At 39.6% G+C, this 18,925-nt stretch overlaps 1 protein-coding gene across 1 annotated transcript in view; it reads left to right on the forward strand.

Annotated features, from left to right (window-relative positions):
* Positions 1-13,950: 13,950 nt before the first annotated feature.
* KAT6A (lysine acetyltransferase 6A) overlaps positions 13,951-18,925 on the forward strand; it is a gene marked incomplete at its 5' end in the record, with an annotated part of 48,450 nt that continues 43,475 nt past the window's right edge. Inside the window, 4 exons of the mRNA XM_043502908.1 lie at positions 13,951-13,959; positions 15,133-15,241; positions 18,178-18,293; positions 18,497-18,578. Of these exons, the coding sequence (XP_043358843.1) occupies positions 13,951-13,959; positions 15,133-15,241; positions 18,178-18,293; positions 18,497-18,578 (316 nt within the window). The remainder of the gene's footprint in view (positions 13,960-15,132; positions 15,242-18,177; positions 18,294-18,496; positions 18,579-18,925) is intronic.

Consider the following 18,925-nt stretch of genomic DNA (forward strand, 5'->3'; position numbering starts at 1 on the left):
CGTAATGTGAAATTTTAAAGTAACTTTTTTCATATGTATTTATATAAAACAAGAGTTATGAGGTAGAAATGTAATTCTGTGAATGAAAATACTATTGGGCATAGGGCCCTTGACAAGGAAATATTTTCCGTGTTGTGGATATTAGTCATCCCACCGTGTAAGGAAGTATAAGGCACAGCATCTGAACAGCTGAATGGTGTTAATGTAATATACATCACAGGAGTTTTGGAATACTGTTATCATTAATACATAAATGTTGAATGGGGAGAGGCCACTTAGTCAGATGTACTTATCCATGGAAACTTGCCCCCCACAAAAAAATTGTGGAGCAAGGAGAACTTTTCAGATGCTTCAAAGGGAATGAATAGAGGATGGCAGTTTCCAAGTGATCCAGTCCCAACATCTGGCAGCCCTAGCTTTAGGGACACCCAGAGCATGCGATTGCATCCCTGAGCACCTTGGCTAATAACCACTGATGGACCTATCCTCCATGAACTTACCTAAATCTTTTTTTGAGCCCAGCTATAGTTTTGGCTTTCACAACATCCCCTGGCAATGTGTTCCACAGGTTGTGCGCTTTGTGAATAGTACTTCCTTTTGTTTGTCTTAAATCTGCTACATATTAATTTAAATGGGCCACCTCTGGTTCTTATGCTATGTGAAGGAGTAAATAACACTTGCATATTCAGTTTCTCCACACCATTCATCATTTTATAGACCTCTACCGTATCTCACCTTAGTTGTGTGTTTTCCAAACTGAACAGTCCCAGTCTTTTTAATCTCTCCTCAAACGGAAGTTGTTCCATACCCTTAATAATTTTTGTTGCCCTTCTCGGTACCTTTTCCATTTCTAATGTATGTTTTTGAGATGGGGCAACCAGAACTGCATACAGTATTCAAGTGTGGGCATACCATGGATTTATATAATGGTATTATTATATTTACTGTCTTATTATCTACCCCTTTCCTAATAGTTCCTAACATTGTATTAGCTTTTTTGACTGCCACTGCACATTGAGCAGATGTTTGCAGAGATCTATCCACAATGACTCCAACATCTTTTTCTTGAGTGGTAACAGCTAATTTAGACCCCATCATTTTGTACATGTAATTGGGATTGTTTCCCAATATGCATTACTTTGCATTTATCATCATTGAATTTCAGCTGTCATTCTGTTGCCTCGTCACCCAGTTTTGTGAATTACCCAGCACTGAATTACATGTATGTATGTATGTATGAAGCATCCATCATCCTAGTAACTGTGGGCTTGATTTTCAGAGGTGTTGAGTGCCTGTAGCTCACATTGCCTTTAGTTGGAGTATTGGGTACTCAGCTTTTCTAAAAATCTGGACTTCGTGTTCTTTATATCATAAAAGTGTCATATTTAACAATCAAAAAGACAGAGACACAAGGTGGGTAAGGTAATATCTTTTATTGGATCAATTTCTGTTGGTGAGAGAGACAAGTTTTCGAGATTACGCACTACTCTAAGGGCTAAAATGTTGTCGTAACACTGTGAATCTGGATAACATGGTGAGTCTGGACCATTGCTGAAGAATACTGCAAATTTTTATGAGGGCAGGTAAGTGTTATCCCCATTTTATGTATTAATAAACGGAACCAGAGACTAGTGAAATTACTTATCATTTTTCCCATTAGTAAGTAGGAGGGAATTCACTTTCTGTTCCAGAAAAACAGTGCATGCCTTCTAGGGGAGTCGAACACTTACCGTTAAAGGGAATCATTCTTTATTCTGTTATTTTGGTTACCTGGTTTGGGTTCCGGCAGACCTCTTACAGGTATGAGTTCTAGAATGCACTGCTGCTGACTTCTTGTATTAAAATATGTGAGGGATTTTTATTTAAAACAAGGTTTTGATTTCTACTTAAAAAAAATACTGTATGCTTTTTGCATTTTCTTTATGCTTTGGCTCCCTTCCTAGGTGTCAGCATGTTTTTGTGGGAGGTGAGGGGACAGAGAAATAAAGGAGCAGGAAATACTCACATCCCTTTGGAATGAAGTGGTAAAGCTGCCAGCTAAAATAGCCAATCTCATTAAAATCAGCTACAAAACTGAAGGATTGGAGAGTAGCAGTGTTGTACCTATATTTAAAAAAGACAGTAGGGGTGACCCAGGGATTATACAAGTAAATCTTACTGCTGTACCTGGTAAACTAGTTGAATTTACAATTAAAAATAGAACTATAAAGTACTTAAATCATGATATGATATGGTCTAACCAGCACAGCTTCTGCAGTGGAAAATCATGCCTCACTAATCTACTAGAATTCTTTGAATGTGTCAGGAATTCTTTGAATGTGTCAGACGGGAATTAGCTGACATTTATTTAGATTTTCAAAAAACCTTGGAAAAAGTCTTTTACAAGGGATTCCTAAAGAAACTAAGCAGTCAGGTGAGAGGCAAAGTACTGTATGGATCGGAAACTGTCTGAGACAAAAAACAAAAAATAGGACTAAATGTTTAGTTTTCACCAGGGCAGAAAGTTAATAGTGGGGTGATATTAAATATATTTATTAATTATATGAAAAGGGGAAGGAGCTGTCAGGTGGCAAAATGTTCAGGTGACACAAATTATTGAGGTTAATTAAGACCAGAGAAGACTGAAGAACTTCAAAAAAGATCTAACTAAGCTAAGTAAAATGGTTGCACAATGACATACGAAAGTCAGTATGGATAAATGCAAAGTAATACATATTGGAGGGAATTATTTGAACTTCTCATACACCTTACTGGGTTCTAAATTAACTGTTCAGTTCTGGTCTAGGGATGTAAAATGTTAGCCGATAAGCATTACTCTTATCAATTAACCTGCCTTACCCGTTAACCCCCAGGCCGGCCGGCTGACCGCAGCGGCCCTTCGCTGGCCAGCCCCAGCCCCTCTCCTTTTAATCAGTTAACCATTGAAACTATATAATTTTAATTGTTTAAATGGTTAACTTTTTAAATGATATTTATATCCCTGTTCTGGTCATCACAGCTCAAAAAAGGAGATAACAGAATTAGAGAGGGTTCAGAGTCTGACAACAAGAATGGTTAGGATCATGGGAATATTCTTATATTAAGGGAAACTGAAAAGGTTGGAACTGTTTACTTTGGAGAGGAGACAAATAAGAGGGGACATAATAAAAAATATACAAAATAATGAATGGGATAGAGAATGCCAGTTGGGATCTTCTCTTCACCAAATCCCATAATACAAAAACAAAGAGACATTCAATGAAATTGTAAGGTTACAAATCCAAGACTGAGAAAGGGAAACTCTTCTTCACACAAAAAGAAAAGGAGTACTTGTGGCCCCTTAGAGACTGACAAATTTATTTGCGAATGCATCCGATGAAGTGAGCTGTAGCTCACGAAAGCTTATGCTCAAATAAATTTGTTAGTCTCTAAGGGGCCACAAGTACTCCTTTTCTTTTTGCAAATACAGACTAACACGGCTGCTACTCTGAAACCTGTCTTCTTCACACAATACTCTATTAGCCTGTGGAATTCCTTGCCATACAATATCACTGAGACCAAGATCTTAGCAGCATTTAAAAAGGATTTTGTACACGCACGCACGCACGTTAACATGGATATCCAGAGTTGTTGAGGAAGCAGGGAACTGTTTAAAAGGGTTATAAACTGTTTCAGGGCAGGCACCAACTTCGAGCTATTGGGGATTAGGAGGAAATTTTCCTGTTGTCAGATTGTCCCATAAGTACCCCACTTCAGAGCTCTTGCACTTTCCTCTGTAGTAACTGGTACTGGCTGCTGTCAGTGACACGATTTTGGACTAACTGGGTTATGGGTCTGATTCACTATCTTAATTCCTTGTGTTCCTGATTGAACTCCTTTCCTTTTAGCTTTACTCTTGCAGACTAACTCCATTTTTGGCCAAATGATTACATATATGTGATTGGACTTAAATAAAAAAAATGCCTCACGCCAGCTACGGTTGTTGAGGAGTATCCTATGCAAGTGACCGTCATTTTCAGTTAATCTATTTGCAGGGTATGTTAATGTTCTTTTAGCATCCTTGTTCCTATGGGTTTGGTGTCATTCCATTCACATGGCTGAATTAAGAGGACACTTTTCAGTGTTCCTACCATACTAAATCTTCACCTTTATCTTATCACATCAGCCTAGTAACGAAGTACAGAATACAGTTCGGGAAATCCCAATTCCAAATATCTACTGTTGGCTTCTATAGAGATTTTTATTTTAACAAAGGAATTTTTCTTTTTTTAAAGAAAACTATTTGGCCTCCAGATGACTCAGAGATAGCATGTATGTAGAGGACCTTTGGCTACATATGCTACTGCTAGCAGAGGGTGGGATGTTTAGGTTACATACCTTTCCACATAGCAGGTCCTCTGTCTATAGCTCTGGCTTTCTGGGCTCCCTACATGTACAGTGTTGTTAGCTCTGTCGGAGTGTACCTCTAAGAGAATGCCACTGTCATGGCCTGTGCAGAAGGGTGGGCCCCATTATGCAACATCACACATTTAGGAGAAATGACAGTTCAGCCTAGACCAGTGGTGTCAAACTTGTTCTTCAGATATGTCAAATTTCATTTAAAATTATTTTCTGTGAGCGACAAATGTAAAGCCATATATACCACCCTTGGTCTGTGGTGGCTCTCCCATGTTGCGTTACAATATGGCCCTTATGTGATAACTAAACCTTTAGGTAAATTACTGTTGCATTGTGCATTACTTAGTGGGAAGATGACGCAAGAAATCTTTAGGACGCTTTTTACTGGGATTTGCAGTTACTTACTTTAGGCACACTGCTGTGGTAACAGTGTAGGTGCTTAAATGCACACTTAAATTATTGGAAATTCTGGCTTTTTAAGGGTTATCATTAGCCAGGGTGACAGCCCAGGTCCCCACAAACACTTAACACCAAGATAGTCCCTTCTTCCAGAGAATTGGAATATAAGATAAAATAAAAGGGGAATGAAACAAACAGACAAGGAAACAAAGAGAAACAGCGAGACCATAAAAGTTCATACCTCTCAGCTGTCTCTTCAGGTTTTCTGTGGGCTTCAGAAGACAACTCTGCATTGGTTTTACATTGGTCACGTTAATTTTTGGATGTTAAACTGCAACCAGAAGAGCTAGAAATTTACCTTATTATTTTTAAAATAAATTTGGTATTAAAATGATTTTTTAATTTTTAAATGAAAGGTTGGATCTGGCCTGTGGGATTGGTGTTTGACACCAGTGATCTAGGCTATTTCACACATCTACATTCAACTCCCCCTTGTTATTTTAGTTAGAGCCAATTGCTTTAGAAAGAATGGAAAGCTAAACATTCCCTTGCTATAAGCTTTTCCTGCTAAAATGGGTCATTGTTTCTAGCAAATTGGCATTTATTCTCCAGTGACTATTAAACTTGTTTGTAGCAGAACTTACATGATCCACGACTGCGTTCAGAATCTGTTATCTTCATCAGAGAGTGAAATAGTATTCTTGTGTTGGGGAGATATCTACATATTAGGAGTATGAAACCCATGGCAATTGCCATGAGCTCCTTTTCCACGTAGTTTAGAATCATGCGATTTCTGGCCCACAAAGTTTTTTGTCCTTCTGTCTTTGCACGGCCAAATGAAAACTATCTGCCTCCCCTCTACCCGATACACAAACAAGATGGGACTCCAGGGTCAAGTTTGTTGACTACTAATTTAGTAGATAGGTTAATAGTTTTATCAGACTTCAGGTATTCAATTCAAAGATGACTTTTCTTGCATAATCTTCAGTGTTATATTGTATGCAGCATTCCAGAAACTCCACTCTTTCTGTCCAAGTGGTGCACACCTTAAGGGTACACAGATTCTCCACTCAATGAATCCCTGAGAGTGGCAGCCAAAATGCTCCTCTCCCCCTCAAAATTGGGAACTTCTTAAGGATGGTCTACACTGAAAACTTACATAGCTGTGGTCTCTCAGGGATGAGATAAATCCATACTCCTGAGCGAAGAAGCTACACTGACCTAACCCCAGCTGTAGATGATGCTAGGTCAGTGGAAGAATTCTTCCATGGACCTAGTTACCATCTCTTAGGGGTTGGATCAACTACAGTGATAGGACAGCCACTCCTATTGCTGTAGTGCGTGTCTATACTGAAGTGCTACAGCTGAGCAGCTGCAGCTGTGCCACTATAGCATTTTAAGTGTAGATGTAGCCTTAGTCAAATGAGGTGGTAGCCATGATGATAAGCTTCTGTCACATCCAGAATATATTGTCTACCTGAGAGCTTTCCTAAAGGACTTTTCACCACAGTATTTAGTCTCTTACTGTTGTTACATATCATACCAGGAGCTGGTCTTAAAGGTCTCCTAAACATTAAAGTTTATACAGCATACTTACTAACCAATACAATAAAAGGTGGGTCTGGTGATATCTTTTATTGGACCAATAAACAATATTACCTAACCCACTTTTTCTCTCTCATATCCTGGGACCAAAAAGAAAAGGAGTACTTGTGGCACCTTAGAGACTAACAAATTTATTAGAGCATAAGCTTTCGTGAGCTACAGCTCACTTCATCGGATGCATTTGGTTTTTTTTCCACCAAATGCATCCGATGAAGTGAGCTGTAGCTCACGAAAGCTTATGCTCTAATAAATTTGTTAGTCTCTAAGGTGCCACAAGTACTCCTTTTCTTTTTGCCAATACAGACTAACACGGCTGCTACTCTGAATCCTGGGACCAACACAGCTACAACAACGCTGCATGCTAACTATTCCAATCAACTGAACGTAACACAGAGCTTTTGTGGTCTAGATGGGCTGCAAGTCCAGCTCTGAGTTAGATTCAAAATTTGGATCCTCATTAACAAACTCCAAAATGGATTTCATCCCAACTACTTGTGGCCACTTATGTACACACCACAGAAAAGTAGCTCTGTGTAAGACATATCACTTTAGCTGACAGTTCAGAATACACATAGTAGGACCCTGTGGTAGAGCTCTTCCCAGTGAAGGGGTTGTCTATTAAACCAGCTTTTGCAGGAAACTAATCCGAGCCAATCTTACCATGTTAAGAGCAATTTGCAAGATGTCTCTTTAATTCAAGTTTTTTTTTCCGGTGGAAAAGCAGGCTGACTAGCTCTACAGAATCTGGTCCTTCTGACAGAAGCCTTTTGAAGAGATCTGGTAAGAGAGCTATGCTTCTGTTAGTGAGCAACCCATATTCAAATGACATATTGCGGGGGGGGGGGGGGAGGAAGAGACCAGATACCATGATTAAACAGTGTTTTAGAAATGAAAATAACTTAAAGCAAGCAGGAGAAACCTACGGGAGATAGTGTGCTGCTGTTGCACGTAGCTTTTCCCCAATGTTGCTAACAGCAATCCTATAAAACTGGTGATTCGCATCAGTTTCCCTCTGCCATTCCTTGCTGGCATGGTAGGTTTGATCCTTCACTGTGGGGTGCTCATCAAACAGGATCACAAGATGCAAGGAAGGACAAAAAGGGAAGGAAATTGGTCTGGTAGTTTAGAGGCAACATATCAAAGATTAGGATTGAGTGCTTCATGTTGCTCTTTGGCTGTATGAAAGACCACCATTGATGAGCTGTTGTGGGAGCCATATCTAGATGCGAAGGTAATCTTTCCAATACAAACAGAATGTAAACCAGTTCAATGCTGTCTTCTTAAGTCTGTAGACAAATTTCATCAGTGCCTGTGCTATTTCTCTGTTTTCCCAAGCTGCAGTAGAGGGTAAACTGACCTAATCTTGCTAGTATCACTGTCACCTACAGGTTTCTAAGTAGCTGGTATGGAAACTGACAAGAATTAAGTCAGTTTCAAAATTTGTGTAGCTTGAGAAAATTGAGCAGCAGCAGAGGCTGACCCTGGAGTGATTCACTGTGCAGAAGTATTGCAATGACATGTACACCAGATATACACAGGCCTCCCACCAGGAGGCTGTAGAGTGGAGTGAAGTGAGAAAGTGGAGAACTGTTCTTCCTCTCATCTAGCTATTATGTGCCACAGGCAGAGAACAGGAGGGACTACAGTGCAAAGTGCTTGAGGCCTTGCAATGGCAGGGAAATTATTAAGTGAGATATACCCACCCAGATAATTTTGGCAAGTGTCCCACACGCTGCAGAGGAAGATGACCCAACTCAAAATTTGTTGTTTCAATGTTGGGCAATTTGACAAAAACAAAGGAGAACTAGATTCATAAAACAGTGGGGGGAAGGAGAAAGCAGACTCCTTATAACCATTGGCAGACGTGCAGGTGAATGAGCCTCTGATAGTGTGGCTGATGTGATTAGGCCCTATGAAGGTGTCCCCTGAATAGATATGTGGACACAGTTGGCAATGGGCTTTGTTGCAAGGATGGGTTCCTGGGTTAGCGTTTTTGTTGTGTGGTTGCTGGTGAGTGTTTGCTTCAGGTTGGGGGGCTGTCTGTAAGCAAGGACTGGCCTGTCTCCCAAGATCTGTGAGAGTGATGGGTCGTCCTTCAGGGTAGGTTGTAGATCCTTGATGATGCGTTGGAGAGGTTTTAGTTGGGGGCTGAAGGTGACGGCTAGTGGCGTTCTGTTATTTTCTTTGTTGGGCTTGTCCTGTAGTAGGTAACTCTGGGTACTCTTCTGGCTCTGTCAATCTGTTTCTTCATTCACCTGCACATCTGCCAATGTGATATATGCCATCATGTGCCAGCAGTGCCCCTCTGCCATATACATTGGCCAAACTGGACAGTCTCTACATAAAAGAATAAATGGACACATCAGACGTCAAGAATTATAACATTCAAAAACCAGTTGGAGAACACTTCAATCTCTTTGGTCACTCGATTACAGACCTAAAAGTGGCAATTCTTCAACAAAAAGACTTCAAAAACAGACTCCGAGAGACTGCTGAATTGGAATTAATTTGCAAACTGGACACCATTAACTTAGGCTTGAAGAAAGACTGGGAGTGGAAGGGCCATTACACAAAGTAAAATTATTTCCCCATGTTTATTCCCCCCCAGCCCCCCCACACGCTTGTTCCTCACACGTTCTTGTCAACTGCTGGGAATGGCCCACCTTGATTATCACTACAAAAGGTTTTTTTTTCCTCTCCTGCTGGTAATAGCTCATCTTACCTGATCACTCTTGTTACAGTGTGTACGGTAACACCCATTGTTTCATGTTCTCTGTGTATATAAAATCTCCCCACTGTATTTTCCACTGCATGCATCCGATGAAGTGAGCTGTAGCTCACAAAAGCTTATGCTCAAATAAATTTTTAGTCCCTAAGGTGCCTCAAGTACTCCCTTTCTTTCTACTTTTTATAAATAGTCATTGGAGCAGGGTTCTCCCAGCTCTAATAACAATCCTCAACCATATTGCTTGCATATCCTTAACGCATTTTCAAGCAATTTATGTTTAGAAGGAAAATAACCGTTAGTTGATATTTTAGCATATATCTGTCTTCTTTAGGGCCATATCTGTTTTCATTTTAATACAGTGCCCCAAAATTTATTAGGCATTTTACAGATGTGTAAGATGACATGTCCTTGTCCCAAAGAGATTACCTTAATAAAAAAACAAAACACATACAAAGGATGCACAAGAAGTAACATAAAAAGGTGATTGAACTGTTATGATTGACTCATAAATTTTGCCATGATTTTTATGATATTTTTACATTTTAAGATTAGTGTTTGTAATAGATTGCAACCTTTATGTATCTTATAATTACTGTTAACCTAGTCATATAACCTCTATCTAGATTGTGTAGGTTTAATTAGGATACCTGCAATCTTCTAATTTATTATTAGTCTTCTATCAATGTGGGCAATAACCCCCAGTATATATTCAGTCAGGTCCAGATTCTGCAGAGAGTTATGTGCATGCTTAATTTGAACTTGATCTCATTGGAACTACGTATGTGTTTGTTTGCAGAATCAGGGCATAAGGTATTACAAACAGGAGTTCACTACTTAATCATTCTCAATCTATTTCCTCTTAAGTCTTGTCACTTAGTAACTTCAATTAATTGTAGTTACATGAGCATGATAAAAGTATATATAACATCCAAATTAAATAAAAATCTTACCAGTTGCTGAAAAGTTTACATCATTAAAATAAATGATTTTCTAGTCTCAGTATTTAAGTCAAATATAGCCCTAAAATGTCAATGACTGTTATAATCATATCACCTAAGAGCTCTAGTCAGAGACCAGGACCTCAGTGTACTGTACAAACACAGAATAAAAAGACAAGAAACAATAAATGGATACAGAGAGACTGATGGAGTAGAAGGAAACAATGACACAAAACACCCATATACCACAAACCTAATCTGGCCCTATTGATATATGTATGTGGTCCACACGATAGGCTCTTTGGAATAAACCGAAGGTCCCCGAACTATGGCTTGTGTAAATACAAAACTAACACTAATGCAACATTAAGGTTTTGAGATCAAGCACTCAAAAGTTAGAAAAGTCCAAAATTAAAGTTTCTCTGGCAACATTAACTTGACCATATTGCACAGCTAGCACATTTCATGGTAATTCTATAAGCTGTTACATTTAATGAGTGTGAGAGAGAGAGAAAATACTTCAGTGCCAATACTGCAGTGCATGTGTGCAAAATGGACAAACTAATGTCTTGGGGGAAGGAATTAAAATCTGGGGGTTATTGGTTTGTGTCGCTTGCATTCTTTTTGAACTTCACCAGGGGCTTGAAAATTCTTGAAACTAACATGTGCACTTAACTAGTTGTGCATGTGTAGTTGATCTGTTTAAATGTGCACATGTAGGTTTAAGGTAGTTTTCTGCTGTATATACTGAGTTTGCAGTTTTCAAATAGCCATACCTTGATTAAAACAAAACCAGTCCAGATTGCTGGTTTTCATTGAGGATTATCTCCTTAGTTTCATGTTTCAAATTTAGCTGTTTGGCTGAAGACCTATCTTAAGTGTGATGAGAATTTTTTTGAAATGGGATTTTTTTTTCCCATGGTGAAAGTTTGAAGGGATATAGCTCAAACCTTCAGCAGCAGCAAAAAAGTGCAGTTTTGGGCAGAGATCAAGTACAGAAAATTTGATTCAAGGTTACACTGTTAAGAAAAAAGAAAAGGAGTACTTGTGGCACCTTAGAGACTAACAAATTTATTAGAGCATAAGCTTTCGTGAGCTACAGCTCACTTCATCGGATGCATTTAAGTTTTTTGTGTATGAAAGCAGCCAAGGTCTTTATTTGAAACGGTTTTGCAACCAGCCATCAGTACAATAAGAAAAGGAGTACTTATGGCACCTTAGAGACTAACAAATTTATTTGAGCATAAGCTTTCGTGAGCTACACCTCACGCATCCAATGAAGTGAGCTGTAGCTTACGAAAGCTTATGCTCAAATAAATTTGTTAGTCGCTAAGGTGCCACAAGTACTCCTTTTCTTTTTGCGAATACAGACTAACACGGCTGATACTCTGAAACTCGTCAGTACAATGAATCCATAGCTGTAAATTTTTAGTCCACTTCTGTTTATAGTGTTATAATACATGGGAAAGAATGAACTAACATAGATCTCAGTTCTGCAATTAGATTTGTGTACCTGGACCTTTGTGCATGTGCTAATCCTGATTTGACATCGCACATATGCAGGGGTTCATGCTGGTGTATCTGATAGCAGAGCTGTGGCATGATGTGTTGCTCCATCACCTGTGTTTGTTTCTTCTGTTCCCTTGTCTATGTTGTCTCTTTAGAGAGTATTTCTTCAGGGTTAGAATTGTCTCTTGTCTGTAAATCACCTAGCACTCTCGGTGCTGTATTATTTGTAAAAATACATATCTCTGAAACGATTGTATATACAAATGAATTCAAAACTAATATTCCAGTTGTATAATATAATTTATCTCTCTGATCAAAATGATTGAATCATTCCATTGTAAATTTATGGAAATATGACAAGTTAGAACTGAGGAGAAAATAAGTTTATTATTACGAGTGAAACTGTTTGGATATTGCTTGAACAATATATTGTGAGTAGAGTTCTTTAAATTCATAGACCTTTCTGAAAGTGGGTGGTGGCATCCCAGGTTTGCAGATGGGCTAACTAATATACCAACGGGCTAAAGGACGTGTCCGAGGCCTTACTGGGTCAATAGCAAAGATGGGAATACAATACAGGTCTTCTGACTCTCAGTCCGGTGTTTAGTCCATTAGATCGCAGCTTTAGACCCTAGGCCAAATACATCCCTGATGTAACTCCTGAATGTCTGGGGAAGTACATGGATTTTTACTGTAATCACCAGAACTGTGCACAGTGTTCCAGTTGTGATTTCCTGTTTCTTTATCCTGTGTGATGTATGTACCTGCAGTCTCCTGGTATACATACAAGTGGGAGAGCAGGCTGCTAGTAGTTTAATTACAGCTTTGCTTTCTTTTGACGTTGTATTCTTTTGCAGTGGTGACTTCTTTCTATGTAATTTGCATTTGCAATTCATATTTCCAGATGACATCTTAGTGTGAGACTTGAACACTCTTATAGCTTTGAAGAGTAGATCAGAAATCCTTCAGGTGTATTGGAATGTATGAAGTAATTTTATCATCCTACAGTCCTTTAAAGATGATGAGGCTTCACTACCAGTAGCCTGTAAAGCTTTCCTTGAGATATGTGAGTGACTGAGATTAGGATCTGACACAGAATTCAGTCTTAAAACGATGAAGTTTATTGTTTATATTGAGTATTTATCCTAGCTCTGTTAGAACAGAACAGAGCTTTTATGTTCAAAGCAAATCTGTAAGTACCCTTAATTGCTTAAATTTTGCTTTCTGCATTGGTGGTGTGTTGCCGCCTTTGAAACAAAGTAGCATAATATAAAATCACAACTTGGATGTAATTGTAGAGCTCTCTTCTAGTTACATTGCTTCTGTCAAATAGAACTTAACCAAAGGAACATCAGCATCATGATAGCCCTTAATTCTAACTGAATTGGAAATCTATACAGTTTCAGATGTTAGCATAGAGATATCATTATTTATTTTCTAAAGGTCAGTTATGTAAAATAATTTTCTGTTAACAACAGCATTTATGTTTCATATACTAACTTGTGTCAGAAAGATTATTCTTATGTAGTTCAGATTCATTATACAAATGGACCATAGGACTTTAGTCTGAAACAAAATCTCTCTTTGGAGGGGAGAAGAGAGAAGTTGCACAATGAAATCCAGGATGCGAAATGGTCTTATTTTTAGTGATCAGGTTGCTGGCAGAATTAGACAGGTAGAATTCAAAACAAATAAACACTAGTTTTAAAAGAAGTTCATGAATGAGAAATATTTTCTGATTAAAAAATGTTAATGAGTGATCTAATCTATCACTGATTATAAATAATGAATTAAAAATGTCAGTAATGGTTGTTTTGATGAGTTTAAACCCTAAAAGGATTGTACTGCATGTACCATTGCTTTGAAAGAGGACAGCTATTCTTGTTGGGATTCTTATTGAGTAGGAGCTGCAGTGGCCCAGAGGACAGAGTACAAGACTAAGACCAGAGGGAGGTGGGGTCTGTTTCCAGCTCTGCCACTGGACTGCTAAGTGACCTTGGGCAAGTCACTTCACCTCTCTGTGCCTATATATCCCCATTTTACAAATGCAGATAATGATACTTTGCTTTCTTTGTAAAGTGCTGTGAGATCTTCTGATGAAAATAGCTATGTAAGAGAGAGGTGGTAATGTTATGGCAGAGATCATGTTTGTTTAATAATAAGGTAATTTGCACTTAGAGGAATAAATGCTGCATAGAAAGAGGACACTGCAGCTAAGGAGAGGCAGTGGGATAAAAACATCTGACAGGATAATACAAAAGGAAGAGAGTAAAGGCAATTTCCTGAAATATCTCAATTCACATAACATAAATTAATGCACCAGCAGATCATATATTTCCCAGAACTAACCTTGAACAAGTAACTGTCTGGTATCCTAAGCCTAACCAGGAATGAAAAGGTAAGGTTTGTGGGTGCCTGGTATTATCCTCTCCTCTCCCAATTTTAAATGAAGACAAGGGATCCATGCACATCACCATCCTAACTGTGAATGGAGATATTTGCACATGGCTCATCTTACCTGGTTTTCCCTTCCATCCAGAAACGTGTCAAACCCTGCCTAGTTTCCTCCTTCAAACAAGAGAAGAAAGTGTCTGTGTGTTGGGTCCATCTATCCTCGTGTTGTTTGGTCTCTTATCCAGAATTCTAACCAAGAATGGAGGAAATGGAAGGGAATCCCTTAGCTATCCCAGGGATATAATTAGATACAGAACCAGTGGGATAGGCACTTGGACATTTCTCAGTAGGTTATTCTTAAAATCTACTTAATCTGAGGATGAGGATTAAAACTTCTGATCTTATCCATACATTTTTTGTTGTTTTTTTCCCCCCAAATAATCATTCCTTTCCATATCCTGTTGTGCAGTTAGCATCTAGCCCCAAGATACACACTGTGGGAATTTTCTATAGCATTTGTCTTGAGTGCTTCCATCTGGTGGACACTGTGGAAAACACAACACAGTCTCTGTCCGGTGTGTGGTGTGCACTGAAGTCTGACTGACAGAGAGAAGTGACATAGCATCCCCCAAGTTGTATTACTGCTACATAAAATCAGTCTTTTGCTTGCAATAAGACCACTGTTGGATTGGTCCAGCGACATTGAAGCATCTTGCATATAAATGAGATCTGTGTATCTCTTTCTGGCATAGAGTTGCATCCAGTAGTAGATGTGATGAACATCTAAGATTGTATAATATATTGGAGCACTTTAGTGTGTGATTGTTTAATTAAAAACTGTATCTTAATGCAGATGTACAAAGGGGGCCATACTGAAAGTACAGAATTAAAGTTGGGAAATGCCAAAATTAAGGTTGAGTGCTTAACCTGCAACCTTAGTGTTCTCTTGATATAGTTTTTTGATGGAATTGTAGGTGTATGTTAATTTGCTCTTAAAGCTACAATTCCCAGCCACATCAATATAATATATGTTGTATCATGGGGTTAGCACTAAGTTGTATATAATTCTATATAATTTTTCCTCTGTTTGCTATGAAAGTTGTATAATTAGTTGAAAATTTGTTCAACGGGTTATAGATTGATAAATTATTGAGCGCTTTGATCTCTGCTTTTCCCGCACAGCCGGTTGCTGAACCAATTCCCATCTGCAGTTTCTGCCTTGGTACAAAAGAACAGAATCGTGAGAAAAAACCTGAGGAGCTCATCTCGTGTGCTGACTGTGGCAACAGTGGTAGGTGACCACTTATAGTGCTCCTGGAAAGAACTGTATCTCTCAAATGCGGCCACCATGGGCCTTCCTTGTGGCCACAGCCTCCTGAGCTGTGATGAGTGGGGGAGGAAGGGCAAAGTCCCGCCCCCTTCCCCTCCCTGTTGCTCCTGGATGCCTTGGTGTTGATTGCTGGGGCAACCAGCAGGGATTGGGCCCTGCCCCCCCCCCCCCCCCCGGAGTCACCTGGGGCACAACGCTGTAGGAGCAGGCAGCCAACGAGTTCCCCCCCTTCCCAGGGCGTTGGGCTTCAGCCCTGGGGTGACAGGCTCTGGACATGGGGCTTAAGGCTTCAGCCCCCCGCTACCTCCCTCAACCCCCATCTCCCCTGATCCCCACTGCCTCCCCTGACCCTCCATTCAGGGCTTAATTTGTCCCCAGGCTTGCCAGGGCTGAGTAAGTCTGCTGTGAAAAGTGATACTTGTATGTTTGTTAATATCACTTTTCACAACAGACTTACTAGCTATCAGTAAATGTATACATATCCAGATCATTATAATTTATGCATATTTATTTGGTTTTCCTAAAGCTAATTTAGTATTTTAGGAAAAAGTGTGAGAGTGGCCACCAGCAAGAGTTGGTGGCCGCATTCTGAGGCCACAAAAAATTTTGTCCTGAGAACCTCTGATCTAGTATGATGTGCCCACATGACTGTCCTGAATGGGGAACAATAGGGTTTGGCTAGCTGATCTTTGTGCTCCTTCAGCTTGGGGGACAGTTGCATTTAAGTGCCACATAACTAGTTCAGTAAGCCCTTTGTAAACTTTTTAGAAAGCTGTCTTCTCTTTGGCTAATTTTGTCATTTCTTTGACCCCAGTTCAGCAAAGCACTGAGGCATTTAAGTAGGTACTTAAGTGCATTGCTAAATGAGGCATTTATACCACACTTATCCAAAAAGAAAAGGAGTACTTGTGGCACCTTAGAGACTAACACATTTATTAGAGCATAAGCTTTCGTGAGCTACAGCTCACTTCATCGGATGCGTTTGGTGGAAAAATTTTTTTCACCAAACGCATCCGATGAAGTGAGCTGTAGCTCACGAAAGCTTATGCTCTAATAAATTTGTTAGTCTCGAAGGTCACAAGTACTCCTTTTCTTTTTGCGAATACAGACTAACACGGCTGCTACTCTGAAACCTGTCACACTTATCCAAAAAGAAAAGGAGTACTTGTGGCACCTTAGAGACTAACACATTTATTAGAGCATAAGCTTTCGTGAGCTACAGCTCGCTTCATCGGATGCATTTGACGTCCTGAAGGTGTAAATTTTTAACAATGAGAGTAATTAACTATTGAAACAATTTACCAAGACTCATGGTGGACTCTCTATCACTGGCAATTTTTAAATGAAGCCCTAGATATTTTTTTAAACGAGGTGCTCTGGGAATTAGTTTGGGGAAATTCTATGGCCAGTGTTACACAGGAAGTCTGCCTAGATGATCACAGAGGTCTCTTCATCAATTCCAGGGCCAGAAGGGACCATTGTGATCATCTGGTCCAACCTCCTGTATAACACAGGCTGTAGGACTTCTCCAAAATCTGTGGTTTCAGAGTAGCAGCCGTGTTAGTCTATATCCGCAAAAGGAAAAGGAGTACTTGTGACACCTTAGAGACTAACAAATTTATCTGAGCATAAGCTTTCGTGAGCTACAGCTCACTTCATTGGATGCATGTATCCAATGAAGTAAGCTGTAGCTCACGAAAGCTTATGCTCAGATAAATATGTTAGTCTCTAAGGTGCCACAAGTACTCCTTTTCTTTTTCCAAAATCTGTCTGTCTCTCATCTTAGTATCCCACAGTCATCCTCTGTGCCTTTGTTCTATGTTGATGACTCACTGGATCCTTTAGCTGCTCATCTCCTTGGCCTCACCTCATTTTACCTGCAGCACTGGATCAGCTCTCCCATTGACCATAATGGCCACTTTTTCTTGCATAACTTCTCTAAGATCCAGACTTTCCTGTCTTGCCTCATTTATATCCATTCAGAACGCTTGCTGGAAACATCAGTTTTCAGACTCACTGCTATTTCTTCTCTACACCACATCAAATGCAAACTACTTATCTTCACTTCACCACCTATAATCCGTCTCCTCTACTGCCAATGATGCCAGCGTTCATTGTCCATTAGTTAGCCCAAATATGCTTATTTGAAAATTTTTCTCTCATGCTGCACCATATGCCTCGGAGAACTTCCCCTTAAACATCTGCAAAGCCACTTCATTGTCCCCTTGCCAGTCCCTGCTTAAAACTCTGTTCTGCGATGATGCCTGTAAAAAACTTGACAGTGGGTAGGTAGCTGATGTACTGTGATCACTGCTTAACTTAGCAACCATTACTGTCTCATTGTTTCCTTGTGCTCCCTATTTGTATCCATCTGTTGTACCTTGTCCTGTACTTAGATTGTAAACGGTTGGTGGCAGGGACAGCCTTTTTGTTATGTAGTTATAAAGTGCCTGCAGTGTGGCTCTGATCTAAAGTGAGTTACAAATGACTGCAAAAAATATCAAGTTAGAAATTCACTTTAGTCAGAAACCTCACATGAGTCATCTGCTCACGTGTTCAAAATGATATACAAAGGACAATTTAGCTATAAAAAAGATCTTTATTTGTGTCTATGAGAAAGAATAAATCAGTTCACAAAAATTTCTTCAGTTAAGTCCAAATGTATTCAACTAGGAAAGAGGCTGCCAAACTTCATGCAATGTATCTGATTTTGACCTATAAGTTTATATGAGCTGGAGCATCAAGTCCTGGTGAGATCTGTGTTGAAATAGAAGGCGCTTCTGGGTATCTGAAACTGTATGTGAAAGATGTGACTAATTAGGCCTCCTCTGTGTCTGTCCCAGAGCAATGACAGCAGCAGAATTGCTTCCTTGGGGTTATCTATCCTTTTTTCATAGGTCATCCATCCTGTTTGAAGTTCTCTCCAGAGCTAACAGTACGAGTGAAGGCCTTACGATGGCAGTGCATTGAGTGCAAAACTTGCAGCTCCTGTCGAGATCAGGGCAAAAATGCAGTGAGTACTTCTGGAACCAAACATTTACAGCTTCTGCTTGGCTTATCTTTGGTTACCTAGTGAGACTCAGAACTAACCAATACTGTATACATTTATGGTTGGGAACTTGATATAGCCTGTCTGGGGTCAGTGGCAACTGAGAGCTGGACCTGGTGCACTCCTCTGGTGTGAAGCTAACCAGAGCTGTCTGTCTTTTTCCACAGGATAATATGCTATTTTGTGACTCATGTGACCGAGGTTTTCACATGGAGTGCTGTGACCCACCTCTCACCAGGATGCCGAAAGGTGAGGACTCTGTAACAAATGGGGGAATTAAGAGATGTTGGGAGAGAGGTGAATTGAAAGTATCGGCATATCAGAAAATAAGAGAATCCTCTCTCCTCCTTACCTGTCTTTATCTCACTCATTGCACCACTTTTCTGGTATTAAAAGCCATAGAGTGAGGAGAGCATGTACTTTCCATGTAACTTTCAGATGAGAATCCTTTATTCTCTTCCTTTTCTGCTTTCAATAGAAAGAATCAAAATGTTAAATTCCTGCTTTAAAAGTTTTCAGAGGTCTGAGGAGATGGAGGTTATGGTAGCAGATTATCATTATCAACTTCTTTGGATGAGTGAGTAGCTTTGTGTAGA

This window comes from Dermochelys coriacea, chromosome 26, assembly GCF_009764565.3.
Source record: "Dermochelys coriacea isolate rDerCor1 chromosome 26, rDerCor1.pri.v4, whole genome shotgun sequence".
NCBI classification, from domain to species: Eukaryota; Metazoa; Chordata; order Testudines; family Dermochelyidae; genus Dermochelys; species Dermochelys coriacea.